General features: G+C 46.6%; 1 protein-coding gene across 2 annotated transcripts in view; it reads left to right on the forward strand.

Annotated features, from left to right (window-relative positions):
* Positions 1-21,301, forward strand: part of GPD1L (glycerol-3-phosphate dehydrogenase 1 like) — a 60,795-nt gene that overhangs the window by 6,265 nt on the left and 33,229 nt on the right. For both annotated transcript variants that reach the window (XR_009690277.1, XM_061127673.1), the window contains exon 2: positions 9,469-9,646. Coding sequence is in view for 1 of the 2 variants with exons in the window: in XM_061127673.1 (XP_060983656.1) it covers positions 9,469-9,646 (178 nt within the window). In the remaining variant the exon portion in view is untranslated. The remainder of the gene's footprint in view (positions 1-9,468; positions 9,647-21,301) is intronic.

The following is a 21,301-nucleotide window of genomic DNA, read 5'->3' on the forward strand; positions in this document are numbered from 1 at the left end:
ATTGAAATGCAGATCCCTCTAACTTCAGGGTGCGTGTTTCTAGAAATTCTTATCATTTTTATTTAATTTTTTGGCCATGACCAAGCATAATGTGAGATCTTTGTTCTCAGACTAGGGATCAAACCCACGTGTCCTGCCGTGGAAATGTGGAGTCTTAACCCCTGGACTGCCAGGGAAATTCCTAATTCTTAACCATTTTTAGTGAGAAGCATACTTCTATCTGAACAAATCCCATCTGCACAAAAAAATTGAATATCTTACAGTCCCTAAAAAAGTCTAGTGTAACAGTATTCCATTTAAGGAAAATCAAATTGAAGTGAGGTCTTAAAAATCGTCCTGGAGGGACTTCCTTGGTGGCAAAAGTCTTGGAAAAAAAAAAGATCCTGTTCAGTTTCCTTCCACAGCGGGCATCCCTTCTCCTGCAGTTCAGACACAATTACAATTTACTGTTTATAAGGTGCGGCTCAGTCGCTTCAGTCATGTCTGACACGGCAGTGCCATGGACTGTAGCCCACCAGGCTCCTCTGTCCATGGGATTCTCCAGGCAAGGATACTGGAGTGGGTTGCCATCCCCTCCTCCAGGGGATCTTCCCCACCCAGGGATCCAACCTGCATCTCCTGCATCACAGACAGATTCTTTACCACTGAGCCACCAAGGAAGCCCCGTTAATAAGGTACCTGATCTTAAAATTAATCTAGAAAATTAATCATTAGAAAGTCTTGTATTTGAGAGGGAAATCCATCGCCTCCAACTTCCACCCATTAGTCTCAGAGCAGTGGCCAGGTGAGCCCACTCTTTTTGAAGACATGTCCCATTGTTTAGAGAGTCATGTATCCACCAGATCTTCTCCGTGTAGTGTCTCCAGGTTTCTCAGCGGTTGCCGATGAGAAGTTGTGTCAGGCGCCTCACCTCCAGATCTTTTTCTTCCCCTCATCCCTGACTCCCAGGACTTGATGACATCAGGAACTAAGCCTGACTTTCCTCCAGCTCCTCTGGGGTTCTCCTAGTGGCGCTTTGCCATCCTTCTGTCCTCTGGGGTTCCTTCCACAGTTGGGTGCCAGGACTTCATCAGTTATCTGCTGCTGCCCAGCTATCTCCCCCGGAGACTTACTGACTTCACGCAGTTGGAGCTAAGCTGGGTGGATCTGTGCTGGTCTCTTCTGGGCTCACTGTTAAGGCAGCAGTCGGGTAGGGAGTGGGCTGGGGTTCTTGGTCCTCCACACCCCCTTTCACAGGGGTGGGCTTTGGCCAGGCTGATGGGGATGACAAGCCACATGTTCCTCTGTCTGCAGCAGGCAAGCTTGGGCTCTTCCATGTGGTGACTGGGTTCCAACTTCCAGAAAGAATTCATATGAATTCCTCACATAACATGGAATTATACAGTGATTTTTTTTTTTTTTGTAACTGGCTTATTTCATTTAGTATAATGTCCTCATGTTTCACTTGTAGCATGTACCAAAATTTCCTTCCTTTTTAGGGCTGAATGATTGTAGATATACACCACCTTCTCTTTGTCCATCAGTGGACACTTGGGTTGCCTCTGTCTTTTGGCTCTTGTGTATAATTCTGCTATGAACATTGGTGTACAAATACCTTTTCAAGATTCTGCTTTCAAGTCTTTTGGGTGTATGCCCAGAAGGGGAATTGCTGGATCAGATGGTAATTCTATTTTTAGTTTTTTGAGGAACTACTGTATTGGTTTTCATAGCAGTTGTACCATTTTACATTCCCACCAGCAGAGCCCAAGGGTTCCAATTTCTCCACATTCTCACTAACACTTGTTTTTTCGTTTTGTTTTGGTATAGTAGCCACCCTGACAGGTGTGAGGTAGTATATATTTTGTTAATTGCATATGATCATATGCTAGGTACACTTTGCATCCTGTTTTCTGTTAAATGTAGCATTCTATCTTAGGCTTTTCCCCTGCAGTTTAGATTTTGATAGACAGGCCTTTTTTTCATCTGCTTCTCCCTCTCCTTTTTCTGTGTGAAGTTGTTCACATTGATCTTTTTTCCTCTGTGGTTGCTAGCTTTGATTTTAAACTTAGGAAGCTTCCCTATCCAGAGATCAAATAAGCATTCACCAAATTGAATCTATTTTTTTTTTTTTTGAATCTATTTTTAAAATACTTTGTTTTTCACATTTGCATCTAAATACTCTGGCATTTGATTGTACTCTAAAAGCCCTTAGCTGCAAAGAATTACGCAAAATGTTAACAGTGGTTCTCTCTGGTGGTGAGTTATTTATAATTGTTTTTTTCATCTTTCATGAATAGCTTGTAGGAATAAGAAAGTAGATGTTATTTAAACCAAAATTGTGGAAAAGGAAATGGCAACCCACTCCAGTATTCTTGCGTGGAGAATCCCATGGGAAGAGGAGCCTGGCGGGCTACAGTCCATGGCGTCGCTAGGAGTTGGATGTGACTCACAAACCAAAATTGACCATTCTCTTCCCTTGGATACACAGGCTGGATCAGCTCTGGGCATGGGATGGGAAGAGGCTAGCTGAACCCTTGTTTGTTCTCCCTGGACAGTTTCCTCCTTGGTTAAAGAGGGATGGTCTTGTGGGGTCCTTTCTGGACCAGAAAGCTTCTGCACCGTGCAGTTCTGGGAATTGTCAGCCTGCCTGGATAGACATCTTGTCCCTCGGCTGATTAAAATATCACTTCTTTTGGAGAGGAAGAGAGGAGCCAGTGCCAAGGGGCTGGGGGGTGTTGCCTAGTGGAGGTTAGGACCTCCAGCAGGTGAGTGTCCGTCCATCTGGGACCCAGGGAGAGAGAGCAGAGAGGTGAAGACATGTGAAGTGAAAGTTGCTCAGTCATGGCCGACTCTTTGCGACCCCGTGGGGTATATAGTCCATGGAATTCTCCAGGCCAGGATACTGGAGTGGGTAGCCTTCTCCAGGGGATCTTTCCAACACAGGGATCGAACCCAGGCCTCCCTCGTTGCAGGCAGATTCTTTATCCGCTGAGCCACCAGGGAAGCCCGGTGAAGACATGGCTGGGTTGCGGATCTCTCCTCCTCCGCTGACCACCTGCCTGTTTGATCCTTGGGGTCCAGTGTCTTCACTGAGAAACGGGGATCATGATAGTGCCTGCCTCAGAGGGTTGCTGAGGCTTGAAACAGATAACGTGGGTGAGGTATTGAAAACTGCTCTAGTGGTAATCAGATTGCAGTGTACAAATGTATCAGACCAACTTGTATGCCTTGAGTTTATACAATGTTATTTGTCAATTATGTGTCAATCAAAAAACAAAGAGCAGACAAACAGCAGTGCCTGACACCTGGTGATCAGCACGTCCCTACCTGCCTCTCTTTCCTCTTCCCCTTTCCTCCCCCACTTTACCACCTCCTTCCCTCCATTAACCTCCCCAACCCTGCAACACGTGTGGGCTCTGGGTAAAAGTGCAGGACAGCCTCCGTGCCGCTCCGGTTCCCGCATGCTTGCTCCAAGGGCCCCTCCATCTACCTGGAAACCCACCCCCCACCCCACCCCAACCTTGGACTTACCGGCTTTATCCCATTTGTCTTCTCTGTGCCCGGCATGGTGTCTGCATGGCGTAGGTACTCAATGTATGTTCTCAACAGGCGATTCTACTCTACCCCTCAGCAAATGGGAATCAGTGTGGGCTTTGGAAACAGATCTGGTTAGAACTGCTGGCTCCAGATGGACAGCACAACCGGGTAACTTACTCTCTCCGAGCCTCAACTTCCTTATCTGTAAAATGGGGATAATGTGGCTGCTGAGAAGATGTGATGAGCTCTGTGTCACAGACTCAGTGTGCACGCAGCTGGCACGGAGCATCTTTTCCTGCCCACGTCCCTTTATTGTTGCTTTTTTTTTGGGAAATTTTTTAAAGTCTTCATTGAATTTGTTACAGTATTGCTTTTGTTGCTTATGTTCTGTGTTTTGGGCCATGAGACATGTGTGATCTTAGCTCCCTGACCAGGGGTCAAACCCCTATCACCCCCAGCATTGGAAGGCAAAGCCTTAACCACTGGACCACCAGGGAAGTGCCCCCACCCAAGTCCCTTTTCAGTTTCATGAGCGTAACATTGCTGAGGTTGCAAGTTAGTCTGTATCTTGAGACCCAAGACTTAAGATAATTCATGATTCCGCTGCCACTACCTGGTCCAGGGACCCAAGGTCAGAGTGACTGAGCCTCCCAGGTTGTGTCTTAATCTGCCACCTGGAGGTTGAGATGGACTTTAAACCTCCCTTAAACCTCCCCAGTCACTCTTGCCCTGCTTATTCACTTGCACTCTCTTTGAAAGTTGACTGAAAAAGAAAATTTTGTAACAGCACTCCAAATACCACAAGTAGAATGGAAACAGATCGATCATCTAGGCAGCCTCAAACTTTGCGGAGGGAAAGCAGAGGCCTGGGAGGTGAACAGGGTGGCGCTCACATGAGCCTTGCTGCAGCTCCCTCAGGGCGGCCGCGCGAGTGGAAAGGACTCACGTGGGAAAAGGACTCTGTGTGTTTGGGCGGCTCTCGGCTGATGGGACTCCCGCAGGCCCCCATTCCTTACGCTGGGAAGCACCGCACTCCATCACAGACCTGGCGTTTAGCAGACGAGTGGGCGTGTGGAGTGATGGCTGTTTGTGACCTTGACCCAGCTGTGTTAATGATCCATGCCTGACCGGACTTGGGCAGTGACAGGACAGGCCTGAAACATGCAGACTCCACCATCGTGGCTGTGGGACCCCAACTCCCACTGCGGCCAAGCCACCCACCGCCCGCCTCCATGGACTGGGCTGTAGGCAGTGTATTTTATTTTATTTTATTTTTTTTTTTTTAATTTTAAGCTCTCAGTTCTAATGGATCCGTGCATGTTCTTGGACTGGTCCTCTGTAGGCCAGGCACATTTTTTAGGACAAGGTTGTCACTTATACGTGGGTTCCATTTCCTTTCAAAACACACAGGTTTCTGCAAGACACTCCCTTTGCTATTTGATCCTGTTCCTTACACAAATGTGACAAACACATTTCTTTTTAAATAAATTTTAAATTAGTTTTTACTACAGTTTAGGGCTTCCCAGGTGGCACTAGTGGTAAAGAACCCACCTGCCAGTGCAGGAGCCGTCAGACTCGCATTCAATCCCTGGGTCAGGAAGGTCCCCTGGAGGAGGGCATGGCCACCCACTCCAGAATTTTTGCCTGGAGAATCCCGTGGACAGAGCAGTCTGATGGGCTGTGGTCCATAGGGTTGCACGGAGTCAGAAGCGACTGAAGCAGCTTAGCATGCACGCATAGTTGCTTTGCAGTGTTGTATTAGCTTCTGCTTTCCGTCATCATGAATCAGCTGCACATGTACATATATCCCCTCTTTTTTTGGATTTTCTTCCTTTTCAAGTCACCCCAGAGCACTGAGTAGACTCCCCTGTGTAGGTTCTCATTAGTTATCTGTTTTATATATAGTAATGTATATACATCAATCCCAATTTCCCAATTCATCTCCCCACCCCCAAACATATTTAGTACCGTTTCAGAGCCACAGAAGAGTTTTTGGGTGTGGATTATACTTAAACAAAAAGCCCAAGCTTTATTCAGGTATACTGGAGACACAGAAAACTGAGTGAGACATAATTAACATTTGATGGGTTTGGAGATAACGCAATATACCTGTGAAATGGTCACCACAATCAAGATAATAAACATCCATCACCTCCAAAAGTTTTCTCCAGACCCCTACCTCCAGTTTTGGTGGTAAATATATATTCTTGTCATACAGAATATATTGCCTTTATTATGCTGAGGCTAATTATATACATTTGAGGTTTTATAAACAACACAGAAATGGTGGACAGCAAACAAAATACTTGGTTCAAATGGAGATTGTACTGAAAGATGAAAATAAAGTGTTTTCATTTCTGATCTCTGCTTACCATCCCCCCCCCAGAAAAAGTTTGTTATTTAGACAGAACAAGACTAGGCCTTAAGTATTACTGTTTTTGTTCATCTCCCTAGGTTCTTCAGTGAATTGAATTTCTTGCTTCTTCCCCACCCGCATCTCTTCCTGTGCCTCCCCCACCCCGTCCATGTGTGACAGAGCCAACGGCTTGGCCCAGAATCACCTGGAGTTACCTCTAGCTGCGTATCTGATACATCCCTTTGCTCCTGATGCAAAATAGCCCACTCTCCCCCAACGCAGTGCTGAAAATGACATGCACGTGTTGCTGCTTGTGCATCTCTGAATCAGCTGGTTAGTTCTTGGCTTGGCCCCACTCCTCAGGTGTCTGCAGTTCGCTCAGTGTTGGCTGGAAGCTCTGCTTTGCCAGTTCTTCCCATCCCTAGGGTATGAAGCCCCTTTACTTCTCTGTAGACATAGGGACTGTGCCCATGTCTTCTCCCGGGACCACCCTCCCCACCCCCCACCATGTCTGTCCATCGTTTCTCTCAGCTGAATGCTGGGTGTGTGAGACTTCTCGTGGATGAACTGGGTTGCATCTGAGTCCTTTGTGTTGAAAGTCTGTCGCAATTGACCCTTCTAATCATGTGTCCCTCATTCCGCTTCACCTCTTATCACACACAGGACTGTTGAGTTCCTTTCACCTTGTTCTCTCCTAAGTGGGTGTGATCTCGGGTGGCCTCTGCCCGCAAGGGCTTGGAGCAGGGCTTGGGTTCCCAGCTGGAGATTGAGTCCAGATCAAGGTCAGCCAGATCCTAGCCACTAGACCAGTGGTCAGTGACAGGAGCCCTGGCCCTTCAGCTCTGCAGAAAAGAACTTCCACAAAGACGGAAAGTAGTGAAGCATTTGTTAAGAGGAAAAGAGTACAGTGTGTATGGATAGACACACGGGCAGACTCAGAGGGAGGAGTCCCTGAGTGACACTCTCCTGGCAGTTTGAATTAGTTTTATGGGGCACTTCTTAATGGTTTTCCTTTGGCCAGTAATTTTGGTTTCCGTTCACAGTCCAAATTTGATGTATCTCAGGATCCTCGCACGTGTGCGCGTACATCTCTAAGCCTAGATGGATTATACCAAAAAGGCCTATGGGTAGGGAACATCCCTTGGCATCACTCCCCTGTAGCCTCCAAGGGGCCTCTCTGCACATGTGTGGTCGGGGAGGTCTCCTGACTTCGAGAATGGGAAATACGTGGTCTGGGCAGGGTCCAGCTTCCTCCTTTAATTATCCTGCTATCCTCATCTTGGAGTTTTGGTCCAAAGGGAATGAATCTCGAATTGCTTTACCTTGGGAGGCCCTCTACCTCCTGCCTTATATGGGAAGCTTTTGTTTCTTTTAAATAGTCATTTATTTAATTTGGCTGTACCAGGACTTAGTTGTGGTGTGGGAATCTAGTTCCCTGACCAGGGATTGAACCTGGGCTCCTTGTATTGGGAACATGGCGTCTTAGCCACTGGATCACCAGTGAAGTCCCAAAGTGGTCGGGAAGCTTTTGAGAGCACTCCTTTGTATTGACAGCTTCTAGCCAAATGCATTAAACACAGTAGGTGTTCAGGACATTTTTTGCAGCCGAGATCAATGCATGAATGAAAGACTGAATGAAGACGTCGATGAAACTAAGGAGAAGGTAAAATGAAGTCCTGATGAGCTAGCTTACACGAGTGAACAATATACCTGGAGTTCTCATCTTTTTTCTGTCCTAAGCCCCTTTGAGCACCATAGGACAAGGTCTGTCTGGTGGGCTTAGCTCTTAATAGTTCCAATTGTTATTTAAGTTTTCTTAACCAACTTTTCAGCAGACACTACTGTAGGTTTGTCCCTGGTTGCAAATGCTTGACTTCCAGGAGGCGACTGTGAAGGGAGAAGGAGGTATATTCCAGTAAGACTAGACCATGGGGAGGGCGCTTGTGATTTAGTTTATTTTCTCACTGGCTTTACTAGACTTGGATTCCTAGTGTCTTAGAGATCCCCACCCCTCCCGGTTTGCTGAGTTCATCAGAATCACACTTGGTCTCTTTGACCTTGTGTGGATTGTCAGGATAAACATTAGGATAAAGGTGGTAGTGATGGTGGGGAGATTCTTGGCCTTTTCTTCTATCAAGTGTCAGAGGAGAATTGGATTAATGGATATTTAGCTAATAAACTGTCCTGCTGGCATAGAATAAGGATTTCACAGGGAGAGCCTCTCCAAGGATAACCCTCTCATCTCTTCTGTATCAGTTTGGTCCTGCCCCCTTTCTGTCATTACCCCTTACTCAATTTCCAAACTGTCTTAAGAATAATCATTAGAAAAAGTAATGAATGCCCTGACGTGTGAATTCTCCAGGGGTTCCAGGCCTCTCTTTCCTTTGCTTCTCACACCAGGAAGGTTGTCTAAGAAACAAACTGTTTTTCCATTCAAAGTCCTGAAAAAGAAACCGATTGGCTTAGCCGGGATTAGGTACCACCCCTGGTCCAAAGTGCTGCACCCAGCACATCCCTGAAATGGGCACAAGTGCCCAAGCTGACCAGCAGCATCTCTGCCGTGGGGACCAGCTGCACACCACGGCTCTTGTGCAGAGGACTGCCATTAACTAGCATTAACTGGCATCTTCTCTTCCCTCCGGGGAAAGCCTGTGGGTGACTGATTCATTACCAGGATATGTTTGGTGAATAGAGATGCAGAAAAAAGGGAGCTTTTAGAGGTCGCTGGGTGTCTGATGGGGAGACCGGACCTGGAGCCGTTGCTCTGCTCTTTTTCTTGAATCCACCTGGGTCTTCCTTTATGACTCCACCTGGACCCTGGTGGCGTTCACCAGAACACAGCTTATTCTATAGTAACTGCATAGTAATCTTCTTTTGATGGATTTGAAATATAGCCCAATGGCCTTGGAGACTTTGGGAACCCTTGAAGTGTTTTTTTGCCTTTTTGTTTTCAAGATTTCTTTTTTATTTTTGGCTGCTCTGGGTCTCCTTTGCTTTCCCTAGCTGAGGTGAGCAGGGGGCTACTCTCTAGTTGCAGTGGTCGGGCTTCTTGTTGCGGAGGCTTCTCTTATTGCGAAGCCCAGGCCGTAAGACACGTGGGCTTCAGGAGGTGCTCTCGAGCCTGTGAGTTGCACAGGCCTGGTTGCCTCACTGCATGTGGGATCTTCCTGGAGCGGGGATTGAACCTGTGTCCCCTGCATTGCCAGGTGGATTCTTAATCACTGAGCCCTTCAGGGGAAGCCCTGAAGTGTTATTTTTATGCATCTTTCAGGTAGGTTTCTCTTCCACCTGTGATAGTCTCTTCCAAGAAATGTTGATGCCCTCTAGTCTCAAGGGGAGGTACTTTTTGACCTTGTACCAAATTCTGAGGCTTTCCTGACCACAGGGCAGTATTTCCAAGTGAAAACAACTAAGCTTCAGCTGAGGCAATACCATATCTTGAGTTCTGAGCTCAGTGCTTGAATAAGAACTCAAGTCTTCTGAATTATAATCTGGTGCTTTTTCTCTTCTGCTCAAGGGAATTTATCATTTTCTCTCTTTTTAAAAAAATTTTTGTTATTTTTTAATCGTTTTCTTTTCCACCATTTCTTTTGTAGGGGTTCAGCTGTTGCAAAAATAATTGGTAATAATGTCAAGAAACTTCAGAAGTTTGCCTCCACAGTCAAGATGTGGGTCTTTGAAGAAACAGTTAATGGGAGAAAACTGACAGACATCATAAATAACGACCATGAAAATGTGAAATATCTCCCCGGACACAAGCTGCCAGAAAATGTGGTAAGATTTGGGGGTAAAAGTACTGAGATTGACAAAAAAATCCAATCAGATTTTTACACTACATCTTATGGAAAAACCAGAATGAACCTTTCGGCCAGCCCAATTCATTTGGTTCATTCTGAAAGTTAGGCTTGACTGAGTTAGCACCTAGGACTTGGGGGGATGGGAAAACTGCTTTCCCAGTCTCCTGTTCCTTTCTACCACCAAGTTCATTGCTTGATCTGTTTTGGTTTTCCTCCCTGGTGCCTCAGATGGTAAAGTATCTGCCTATAATGCGGGAGACCCGGGTTCGATCCCTGGGTCGGGACTCCAGTACTCTTGCCTGGAAAATCCCATGAATGGAGGAGCCTGGCGAGCTACAGTCCATGGGGCTGCAAAGAGTTGGACACGACTGAGCGACTCACTTTTTTTATTGTGAATGTGGGCCTTGCTTTGGGCCTTGCTAGGGCTGCCATGACAAAGTAAGATAGACTGGGTATCTTAAACAGCAGGAATGAATTTTCTCATGATTCAAGAGACTTCAAGTTGTCTGGAGGAAGTAATTTTTCTTTCCCCTTCTAGGTTCTACTGTCTGGCCTAGGAATTAAGTTGACACAAGTCAGAATAACATGTAGTAAAGAATCTACCTCCAGTGCAGGAGAAATGGGTTCGATCCCTCGGTCAGGAAGATCCCCTGGAGAAGGGAATGGCAGTCCACTCCTGCATTCTTGCCTGGAGAATTCCTTGGACAGAGGAGCCTGGTCGGCTCCACTCCATGGGGTCACAAAGAGTCAGATAACCTCTGAGCAATTAAAAAAAATGCATAGGAGAGACCCAGGAAAACTTTGTAACCAAAAAGATAGAAGCCCTTACCTTAGATAATCCTCAGCTAAAGAAAAAAGGGGGATGGGGGGAACTTGCCCAGTGGTCCAGTGGTTAAGACTCTGAGGTTCCAATGCAGGGGACGTGGGTTTGATCCCTCACCAGGGAACTAAGATCATCCCACATGCCTCAGGGCATGGCGACAAAGCAAGAAAAAGAAGGATGTTGAGGGTGGGGAGAGTCAATTATGGGAGGTGAGCAGGAAAGCACAGGAAACAAAGGTGAAGTTGTTATGCAGATTTAATCATACCTTCCCAGTTTGAGAGTTTGTAGAGATCTGGTCCTTCTCTTCTTCCCTTGGAGGGAGACCCCACTTACAACTAGAGATTTCCCTTATAAATGTAAATATTTTTACATAAGGGCAAGTCCTATTTGGTTTTCATTGAGTCAGTGATGCCATCCAGCCATCTCATCCTCTGTCACCCCCTTCTCCTCCTGCCCTAGATCTTTCCCAGCTCCTTAAAATATGCTGAACTTCCTTAGTGGTCCAGTGGTAAAACTCCACACTTCCAATGCAGGGTCCTTGGTGGGGAAAGCTGCAGGCTGCAGCCAATAAATACATAAATAAAATAACTTTATAAATAATAATAATTAATATGCCCACTGCAGGAAGGGGGACAACCTCCAGGGCCTGAAAGGGGCCTCTTGTCTAATACTCAGAAATGAATTGTCCCAGGAGACACACAAACTGGCAGAGCAAGAGACTTTACTGGGAAGGGATGCCTGGGCAGAGAACAGTAGGATAAAGGAACCCAGGAGGACTGCTCTGCCACTGGCTCTGCAGTCTCAGGTTTAATGGTGATGGGATTAGTTTCTGGGATGTCTTTGGCCAGTCACTCTGACTCAAGAGTCCTTCCTGGTGGCACACACATTAGTCAGCCAAGATAGATGCCAGCGAGAAGGGTTCTGGGGGGCGGTTGGACACGTGGTGTCTCCTTTTGACCTTTCCCGAACTCTTCCAGTTGGTGGTGGCATATTAGTCCCTGTTCCTTCCCAGGACCTCCTGTCATGAAATAACTCATGCAAATGGTTACTCTGGTGCCTGGCCAGGGTGTGTCGTTTCACTCAGTTTGTTCCCCCAGCATGCCTAAGAGGCATATTTTAAGGCGGCAAAATCTGCTCTGCTAAAAAGCCCATCAGCAAGGTGTTGACAGGGTTGGCTTCTTCTGAGGCCTCTCCTGGCCTCTCCTTCCTATGTCTCCACGTGGTCCTTCTTTCCTAATCATCTCTGCAGAGACACCAGTCACATTGGGTTCGGGATCACCCAGTGACCTCATTTTAACGTAATTCCCTTTAAAGACCCTGCCTCCAAATATAGTCACATTCTGGGGGACTAGAGTTAGGACTTCCACACATGAATCTGGGGCGGGGGCGGACACATTGCGGACCATCACAGTCTACCTTCTTGGCATTCAGGGTGCTGATCACATCAAAGCTGGAACTAAGAATTTTGCTTTTCATGTTGGTACCTGACACTTGCTCCTTGGAGGAAAAACTGTGACAAACCTAGACAGCATTTTAAGCAGAGACATCACTTTGCCAACAAAGGTCCATATAGTCAAAGCTGTGGTTTTTCCAGTAGTCATGTATGGATGTGAGAGTTGGACCGTAAAGAAGACTAGGTGCTGAAGAATTGATGCTTCCAAATTGTGGTGCTGGAGAAGATTCTTGAGAGTCCCTTGGACTGCAAGGAGATCAAACCAGTCCATCCTAAAGGAAATTAACCCTGAATATTCTTTGGAAGGACTGATGCTGAAGCTGAAGCTCCAGTACTTTGGCTACCTGATGCGAAGAGCCGACTCATTGGAAAAGACCCTGAAGCTGGGAGAGATTGAAGGCAGGAGGAGAAGGGGATGACAGAGAACGAGATGATTGGATGGCATCACCAACTCGATGGACACTGAGTTTGAGCAAACTCCAGGAGATAGTGAAGGACAGGGAAGCCTGACATGCTGCAGTCCATGTGGTCACAAAGAGTTGGACACGACTGAGCGACTGAACAACAACAAGGAAGAAATGGAAATTTTATTTGAGCTAAATGGAGGATTATAACCCGGGAACAACATCTTAGCACCAAGAACTCTTCTGTTAGAAGTCAAGGCAGAGTTATGTAAGTTTTTTGAGGGAGCTGTGTATTGAATGATGTGATACCGACAGTTGTGCCTATCCAAACCTGTAGGTACAAAGCAGGGATGCCGGAAGCTCTGCTTCTCTGTATAGCGGTGTTGAATCAAATCTCAGAGACAGAGTTTTGGGTGAAGTAGGAAAGAATAGCTTTATTGCTTTGTCAGGCAAAGGGGGACACAGGGGGTTCCTGTCCTGGAAAACCGTGATTCCCAATCCGGGTGAACTTGCTGAGGAGTTTTATAACAATACCTCCAGAGTGGGGTTGCTGACAGGTTGGGGGTGTGTGCCAGATCTCAGGTCAGTACAGTCACTCAGTCGTGTCCAACTCTGCGACCCCATGGACTGCAGCACACCAGGCTTCCCTGTCCATCACCAACTCCTGGAGCTTGCTCAAAGTCGTGTCCATCAAGTCGGTGATGCCATCCCACCATCTCATCCTCTGCCATCCCCTTCTCCTGCCTTCAATCTTTCTCAGCATCAGGGTCTTTTTCAATGAGTCAGTTCTTAAAATTGGGTGGGCAAAGTATTGGAGTTTCAACTTCAGCATCAGTCCTTCCAATGAACACCCAGGACTGATCTCCTTTAGGATGGACTGGTTGGATCTCCTTGCAGTCCAAGGGACTCTCAAGAGTCTTCTCCAACACCACAGTTCAAAAGCATCAATTTTTCGGCACCCAGGACTTATCTCCTTCAGGATGGACTGGTTGAATCTCCTTGCAGTCCAAGGGACTCTTAAGAGTCTTCTCCAACACCACAGTTCTAAAGCATCAATTCTTTGGCGCTCAGCCTTCTTTATGGTCTAACTCTCACATCCATACATGACTACTGGAAAACCATAGCTTTGATTAGATGGACGTTTGTCAGTAACGTAATGCCTCTGCTTTTTAATATGCTGTCTAGGTTGGTCGTAGGTTTTCTCAGGGGGTCACCTCCTAATCTTGCTGAGCTTCTTTAGTCCCTTTCATCTTGCCTCGGGTGTTTTCTTGTCTGCTCCTCCCTTGATGAGCAACTAATTTGCCTTTTGGAACTCAGGGAAGGTCATGGAGGCTGGAGTCTTCCCTACAAGAAAGAGGGGACAAAAAAAAGACTTCAGTGCCCAGAAGCCCCACAGGGTCCTCTTTGGTTTCAGTGGTGAGTCACCATGATCCCCTCCAAGACTAGCAGGAATGTTATCTTTAAGGAATTGCTTCCTTGATGCTGGGAGAGTGTTACTCTATGGTTGAGAGCAGGTATTTCCACCTACAGGGAAGGTATGGTCCCTGTATAATGCAGATACGCAAAGCCTAATAGTGGGGAGTTGTTTAGTCGCTCAGTTGAATCTGACTCTCTGAAGCCCCATGACTGCAGCCCGCCAGGCTCCTCTGTCCGTGGGATTTCCCAAGCAAGAGTGCTGGAGTGGGTTGCCATTTCCTTCTCAAGCAGATCTTTCCAACCCAGGAATCAAATCCATGTCTCCGGCTTGGCAGGCAGCTTGTTTACCCCTGAGCCACCTGGGAAGTCCCCAGGGGAGGGGAGACAGCAGACCAAAGGGCAGAGAAAAAAAAAAATTTTTTTTTTTAATTTAAATTTTTCTTGTCTTGCCATAAAACATGGGTTTTATTTCACATACCCTTTCTTACGTTGATAGACTTTGGGCCATCCCTAGGCCAGCTAATGGACTGGCCTTTAATTAAAATCAAGGTTAAGACCTAAGTCACTGAAGGGGATTGGAGGAAATAGAAAATTGGAAGAATGATAGTTTAAAATTCCAGCTTATTAGGCTTGAGCAGAAAAATCTAGGCTATTGCCTGGCCTCATTCCAGTGACTTGTGGAGGAAGGAAGAAATGAGATGAGAATGAAAGTGCTGACCCGGCTACTGATGTGAGTAGGGTTCGTGAAATTTTTTTTTTAATATTTCGGTGTTTATTTTTGGCTGCTCTGGGTCTTCGTTGGGGTACGTGGGCTTCTTGTTGCCGAGCGCAGGCTCCAAGGGCTCAAGTTTCAGGAGCTGTGGCGCACGGCTCAGCTGCCACACAGCACGTGGGATCTTCCCGCGCCAGGGATCAAGCCAGCGTCCCCTGCATTGCAAGGCGAATTCTTAACCACTGGACCTCCAGGGAGCCTAGAATTCATAAACTTCTGTTCCAAAGTCACCCCTGGGTGGCTTTTTGGAAGAGTCTGTTAGAAAACCAGCCTGGGGACTTCCTTGGTGATCCAGTGGTTAGGACTCTCCACTTCCATTGCAGGGGGCACAGGTTCGATCCCTGGTCCAGGAACTAGGATCCTGGATGCCATAAGCTGCAGACCCAAAAAAGAAAGAAAGAAAATGAAAACCAGCCCACATGGCTGTCTGGCTCCTGGCAGGGGAGACTGATTTGTAGGCTGATGAATGCCAGCAAGTTTGGAGATACAGTCCTTCTCATCTAAGAATTGCCGATTGGCTTTGGCTACAGAGTTCCTTGGCGTCAAGCGCTCTGGGAAGTAGTTCACGTTTATCATATCATTACCTGAAAACTGAGATCACCTCTTGGTAGGTGTCAAGGGAGAAAAGTGAAAGTAAAGTCGCTCAGTCATGTCCGACTCTTAGCGACCCCATGGACTGCAGCCTACCAGGCTCCTCCGTCCATGGGATTTTCCAGGCAAGAGTACTGGAGTGGGGTGCCATTGCCAAGGAAGGATTTATTATTTGCATCAAGTAAGGAGAACCTCAGGGGTCTTTCCCAAAGCAGAGCCTCCCCAACAGCAAAACTGTGGACCTTATTATCTAAGAGAACATACATATTCACCCAGGGGCTTGGGTGTTACACAGAGTGAGTCCAAGCTTCAATGGAATGAAATCATGAAGGTCAGAAAAGGTCAACTTCATCATTCCTTAGGTTCTAGTTGATCTGGAGGTGGAGTGCCCAAAGTGGGTTTAAATACCTCAAAACACTTAAGACAGAACTTTAGGCTATTCTAATGAGAGTCATTACAACTGCTTTGGTATCTTTGCTGTTGTTACTTCTCTTGTCTGATAAGTCTTTTCGTTCCGTTAAGATCCTTTATTACTGTTCATAGGCAAGCCAGGCTTAGGTCCCAGAATGGCCTTAGGCCAGAGATGGCTTCTCTTCTGTCAAGAAAGCCAGGCCTGGTTTTCCTTTGGTGGGGACCTCCTACGCTATCTCCTTAAGTCTCACTGAATGTTCTCAGTGACCCTCTTAGGATGGTGCTCTTAGTTTTCGTATGATGATGATGCTTCTGAATTTACAGGGGAAGAAACCGGAGCTCAGAGAGGTTAATGAACTTGGCCCAGGTCACAGAGCTGTCGGCTGGCAGACTTGCGCCTGCTGAGTCATGGCTTCTGGACAGTGGTGACTTGATGATTTCCCTGTGTCACTGCATGGGCAGCGTTTCCCTGTGGTTACTCCTCGTGCTGTGGGTGGGGAGAGGACGGTTCCCAAGGGTTCCGAGCTGAGCAGTGAAGTTGCCCAACTATCTGATGATGAGAGTAAACGGGCCACTGTTCCCACGGCCCTGGAAGGCCTCTGAGGTCGCGTCTAACCTTGCTTGGGGCAGACTGGTCCTCTGAGCATCCCTTCTCATCCACGCCGGGATCCACCGCTCCTTCCCTTCTGTGGACCACACGCGTCCTTAGCGAGCTCTTCCACTGTGCTCTGAGCCAGCTCCTTCTGCACCTTCTGTACCCCACCTGCCGGGGTTTCCTTCTCCCATGATTCCCGGCGAGGTGCTCAGCAAACACAGTGGGAGATGAATCTGCAAATGTTCACTGTCTGCATGGAGAACGGGGTCAGGAGGCAGAGAGGGAGTCAAAAACCACGTCCCCCAAAGCCTAGCCCGTGTGCCCAGGTGTGGACGAGGGAGGACCTCTCTGCTCCTAGAAGGTTGTAGCCTTATGACAGTGAGTGTATCTGGTCCATGGACTGGACATGTGTATGTCTCTGGTCGTTTGCTTTGCTGTTGCAGACAGTGCTCCCGGGAATGGCCTTATTCATGTCTGAGGTGTGTATCACAAGGTCACAGGGAATCCAGCCTATAATCATCCAGGTCACACCACTGGTTTCCAGTGTGGGTGTGAAACCACACAACTCAGATGAGGACTCGAACCTAGCCGAAACCCAGATTGGGTTTGAACCCTCTGTCCTTTAATTAAGATCATATACCTGCTCTCAGGACTTACTGAAGTTCAGATTCTTTATGTCTCGGTGCAGAAAGAATTCAGTGAGAGACAAAGGGATAGATAAGAAGGGGATGTATTTAGAGAGACACCCACTCCACATGCTGAGAGTGGGCCATCTGGGCCTTCTCAGGAGGCAAATGGCCCTGAAGTGCGGGGGTGGTTAGTTTTTATGGGCTGGGTAATTTCATAAACTAATGAGTAGAAGGATTATTCTAGCACTTTGGGGGAGAAGGGGCAGGAATGTCCAGGAATTGGGGCACTGCCCAGTTTGGGGCCTTTTATGGGCAGCCTCAGGACTGTGGGGCAGTGGTAAAAAAATCTCCCTGCCAATGCAGGAGGAGTCACAGGAGATGCAGGTTCCATCCCTGTGTCAGGAAGACCCCCTGGCGGGGAAACGGAAGCCCACTCCAGTATTCCTGCCTGGAGAATCCTGTGGACACAGCATGCTGCCGTCCGTGGGGTCACTAAGGGTCAGACGCCTGAACAACTGAACACATCAGGGCTGTTAGGTGTCCATGGGCATGTTATTTAGCATGTGCTCATGTGTTAGACCCACTCCAGTGTTCTTGCCTGGAGAATCCCAGGGACGGGAGCCTGGTGGGCTGGCGTCTGTGGGGTCGCACAGAGTCGGACACGACTGACGTGACTTAGCAGCAGCAGCAATGTGTTAGAATGAGTGCGTAATGAGGCTAGGGTCTCCCAGAAGTGGAATCTCCTGTCATCTTGGACCTTGGCGGTGTTAGTCAGTTCTCACCAGTTTGTGTTGTATCCATAACAGCTTTGTCCTTCTTTTAAAGGCTGTGCCCTGCCCGCTTCCTCCCTTCCTCTCCACGCCCCCAACAGGGTCTGAGAACTCACATCCTTCCACACCCTTGCTGGCCCTTGGTGCAGGACACAGAGGTTATTGCAAAGTGTTATTTCTTAAGCTGGCCAAAGGTACACTGGCATTTGCTTCTTTGTCTCTTGTTTAGGCTTTCTAGATCCCAGCATTTGTATATATGAAATGTCTTATGATGTGGGATTCCCAGGGGGCACAGTGGGAAAGAATCCACCTGCCAATGCAGGAGATGTGGGAGACTCGGGTTCGATTCCTGGGTGGGGAAGATTCCTTGGAGGAAGGCATGGCAACCCACTGTAGTATTCTTGCCTGGGGAATCCCATGGACAGAGGCTCATGGTGGGCTACACAGTCTGTAGGGTCCCAGAGAGTTGGACACGACAGAGCATGCACGCACACACACAAAATGTCTCATAATGAGTGATTTTAAAAGTTGAGCAATGATGAAGTTGAGGGCCGACTCTGAATGAGTCTGGGCAGCCCTGCTTCTCCTGGGAGGATGGGCTGTTGTAAGGAGTGAATGAGATGATCCACATAAATTGTTGAGTGTTGAGAATCTGTTACAAAACTATGACTTTGTTTCTACCGGGTCTTTAAAAATTTTGGTTTTTTTGGAGTTTTTCAAATACCTCATTGGGCCCTTTAAAACATAAACTAATGTTAGACAAGACCAATGGTTGTTATCATTTTTTCAGATAAAACATCAGACATAAGATTAATTGACTCGATGAATGTCCATCCAGAGCTAAAAGCCGGCTTTACTCACTTCTGTCTTGTGGATTCAAGCCGGAGAGACTTGCTGCATATCATCCACATGGGAGTGTTATTTATGACGCCTGCCACTTGCGCAGATTGAAACCGGGGGTCTTCCTTGCTGGGGGCCCCAGACTGCTGCCTGCCTGATCCTTCTCCAGGCTCATCATGTGACCCCTCTACAGGGGAACCTTCTGTAGCAGTGACCTCACCAGGTCATCAAAGTCTCACTAAAAGCTGGAGCCGACTGGGTTTGTGATTTCCCCTTAGACTTGCATGGAGGAACATTTCTTTCTTCCTGTCACTGCAGGATAAACTGTCGGTCCTTTGTCAGAGCCGTCTTTCCAGGGCCTGTGCCTAGAGCTCACCCAGGTAGAGAACTCTTCCGCCTCGTTCCAGCTTTAACCAACCTCAGTGTGACACCAGGATTGAGCATTGCCTCATCTTCTGTGAACTGTGGTTGTCATGGCGCTCCTCTTTTGTCTTCTAAACCTCGCCGGTCCTTTTTCAAAAACAGCTTTACTGAGACATAATTCTCAGGCATACAGTCTGCCCCTTAAAGTGTACGATTTAAGAAGTTAAAGCTATCATATGACCCAGCGACTGTCCTCTAGGTTTATACTCAGAAGAAGGGAAAACATGTTCACACAAAACACTTTACACAAATGTTCCAATTCAGTGCTTTCTATGTATATTCACAGAATTGGGCAACAGTTGTTGCAATTAATTTTAGACTCTTTCATCACCTTAAAGAGAAACCTTATATCTTTTAGCAGTCACCTCCCACTTCCTCCTATCCCCAGCCCTAAGCAACCACTAATCTACTTCCTGTCTCCGCATTTGCTGGTTCTGGACTTTTCATGTAAATGTCACCATAAATACCTCACCATCTGTGACTGGCTTCTTTCACTTGGCATCATGCCTTCAAGGTTATGCATGTTGTGTCCTGAATCAGTACTTCACTCCTTTCTATGACTGACTGATGTTCAGTCTTTATGGATGTACCATATTTTGCCTATTTACTCATTGATTGGTGGACATTTGAATTGTTTCCACTTTTTGGCTAATATGAATAGAATTGCTGTTAAGTATGTGAAGTGTTTTGTGTGAACATGTTTTTGGTTCTTTAGAGCTTAATACCTAGGAGTACAGTTGCTGGGTCTTATAGAAACTGTTTAACTTTTTGAGGAACTCTTGCCAAACTTTTTCAAAGTGGTTGCACCAGTGCATTGTATGAGGGTTCCAATTTCTCCACATCCTCACCAACTCTTGTTATTATCTAACATCTTTTTAAAATACTTTATTTATTTGGCTCTGCAGGGTCTCAGTTGAAGCATGTGGGATCTTTAGTTGTGGCATGTGAATTCTTAGTTACAGCATGTGGGATCCAGTTCCCTGACTAAATTGAACTCTGAGCTGCCTGCATTGAGAGTGCAGAGTCTTAGTTACTGAACCACCAGGGAAGCCCCTTAGCTAACTAACTTTTTGGGTTAGAGTTAGGTTGAGGTGGTATCTCGTTGTAGTTTTGATTTTCATTTGCCTGATGGCTTACCATATTAGTCATCTTTTCGTGTGCTTATTAGACTTTTTTATATCTTCCTTGGGGAAATGTTTTTTTTTTTTTTAAGCCCTTTTTAAAAAATTGGGTTGTCTTTTTATTATTGAGTTGCAAGGAGTATTTATTAGATACAAATCCATTTTCAAGTATATAGTGTGGAAGTGTATTCTCATTCTCTGAGTTTTCACTTTCCTGATGGTATCCTTTGAAGCATAAACATTTTAAGCTTTGAAATCCAACTGAGATATTTTTCTTTGTTACTAACTTGCTGGATTTGTTCCTTGCATAGACCTGCATTCATTGATATGTCTTCAGCTCCTGGAATGGTGCCAGGTGTGATTTGTGGTCTGATTGAGTGCCAGGGACAGTGCATGTGGAACGGGAGACCCAACCAGACTGGGGAGTTTCCTTTCAGTGGTTTAGCTGGTGTCCCATGGGATAGAAGGTTCGGCCAAGATACTTTTTAAAAAAATGATGATTGACTTTTGGGTAATACGGTTGTAATTTTGCCTGTTAATTTTAGCTTTAAGGCTTCTGAAGATTAGAATATCAGTTTAGTAGGAGCATCAGCATCAACTCTTTCCTCCCTGGGTTTAGCTTTTTTATTTTCCTTAGGGGATTCATCTTCATTGGTGTTTCTCAAACTTAAGTGTTCCTCAGAACTACTTGGAGAGTTTACCAGGGATCACTGGATCCACCTCTAGAGTTTCTGAGTCACTGGGTCTCAGGGGAGGTCCAGGTATTTGCATTTTTAACAAGTTCCGGGTGATGGGGATGCTGGGTGGTGGGGATGCCAGGTGATGGGGATGCTGGGTGGTGGGGATGCTGGGTGGTGGGGATGCCAGGTGATGGGGATGCTGGGTGGTGGGGATGCTGACGGTTCAGGAACCACACCTTAGGCCCTGCTGATCTACATAATAAACAGCTTTTTATTTTTTTCTTCCGGAGGCAACCTCACTTACTAAAGTGGTATGTTTGTATAAGAATCTCCAGAGGGAAAAAAAAAAAAGAATCTTCAGAGGGGCTTCCCTGGTGGTCCATTGGATAAGACTCAGCCTTCCTTTGAAGGGGGTGCAGGTTTGATCCCTGTTTAGGGGAGATAAGATCCCACATGACTCACAGCCAAAAATCCAAACTATAAAACAGAAACAATATTGTAACAAAAACAATACTGGGAAAATGGTCCACATCAAAAATCTTTAAACAAACAACAAAAAAGAATCCTCAGATCGAGCTGCCTGTACTTGAGGATCATTTTTCTGACGCCAAGGATGGCGCGCCGTCATTCTGGAGCCAAGGATGTGAACCTCACTTCATCTTGGCCTAAGCTGAGCTTAGGAGAACAGGAGTAAACCACAGTGT

The sequence above is a fragment of the Dama dama genome, chromosome 24, assembly GCF_033118175.1.
Source record: "Dama dama isolate Ldn47 chromosome 24, ASM3311817v1, whole genome shotgun sequence".
Classification (NCBI taxonomy): Eukaryota; Metazoa; Chordata; class Mammalia; order Artiodactyla; family Cervidae; genus Dama; species Dama dama.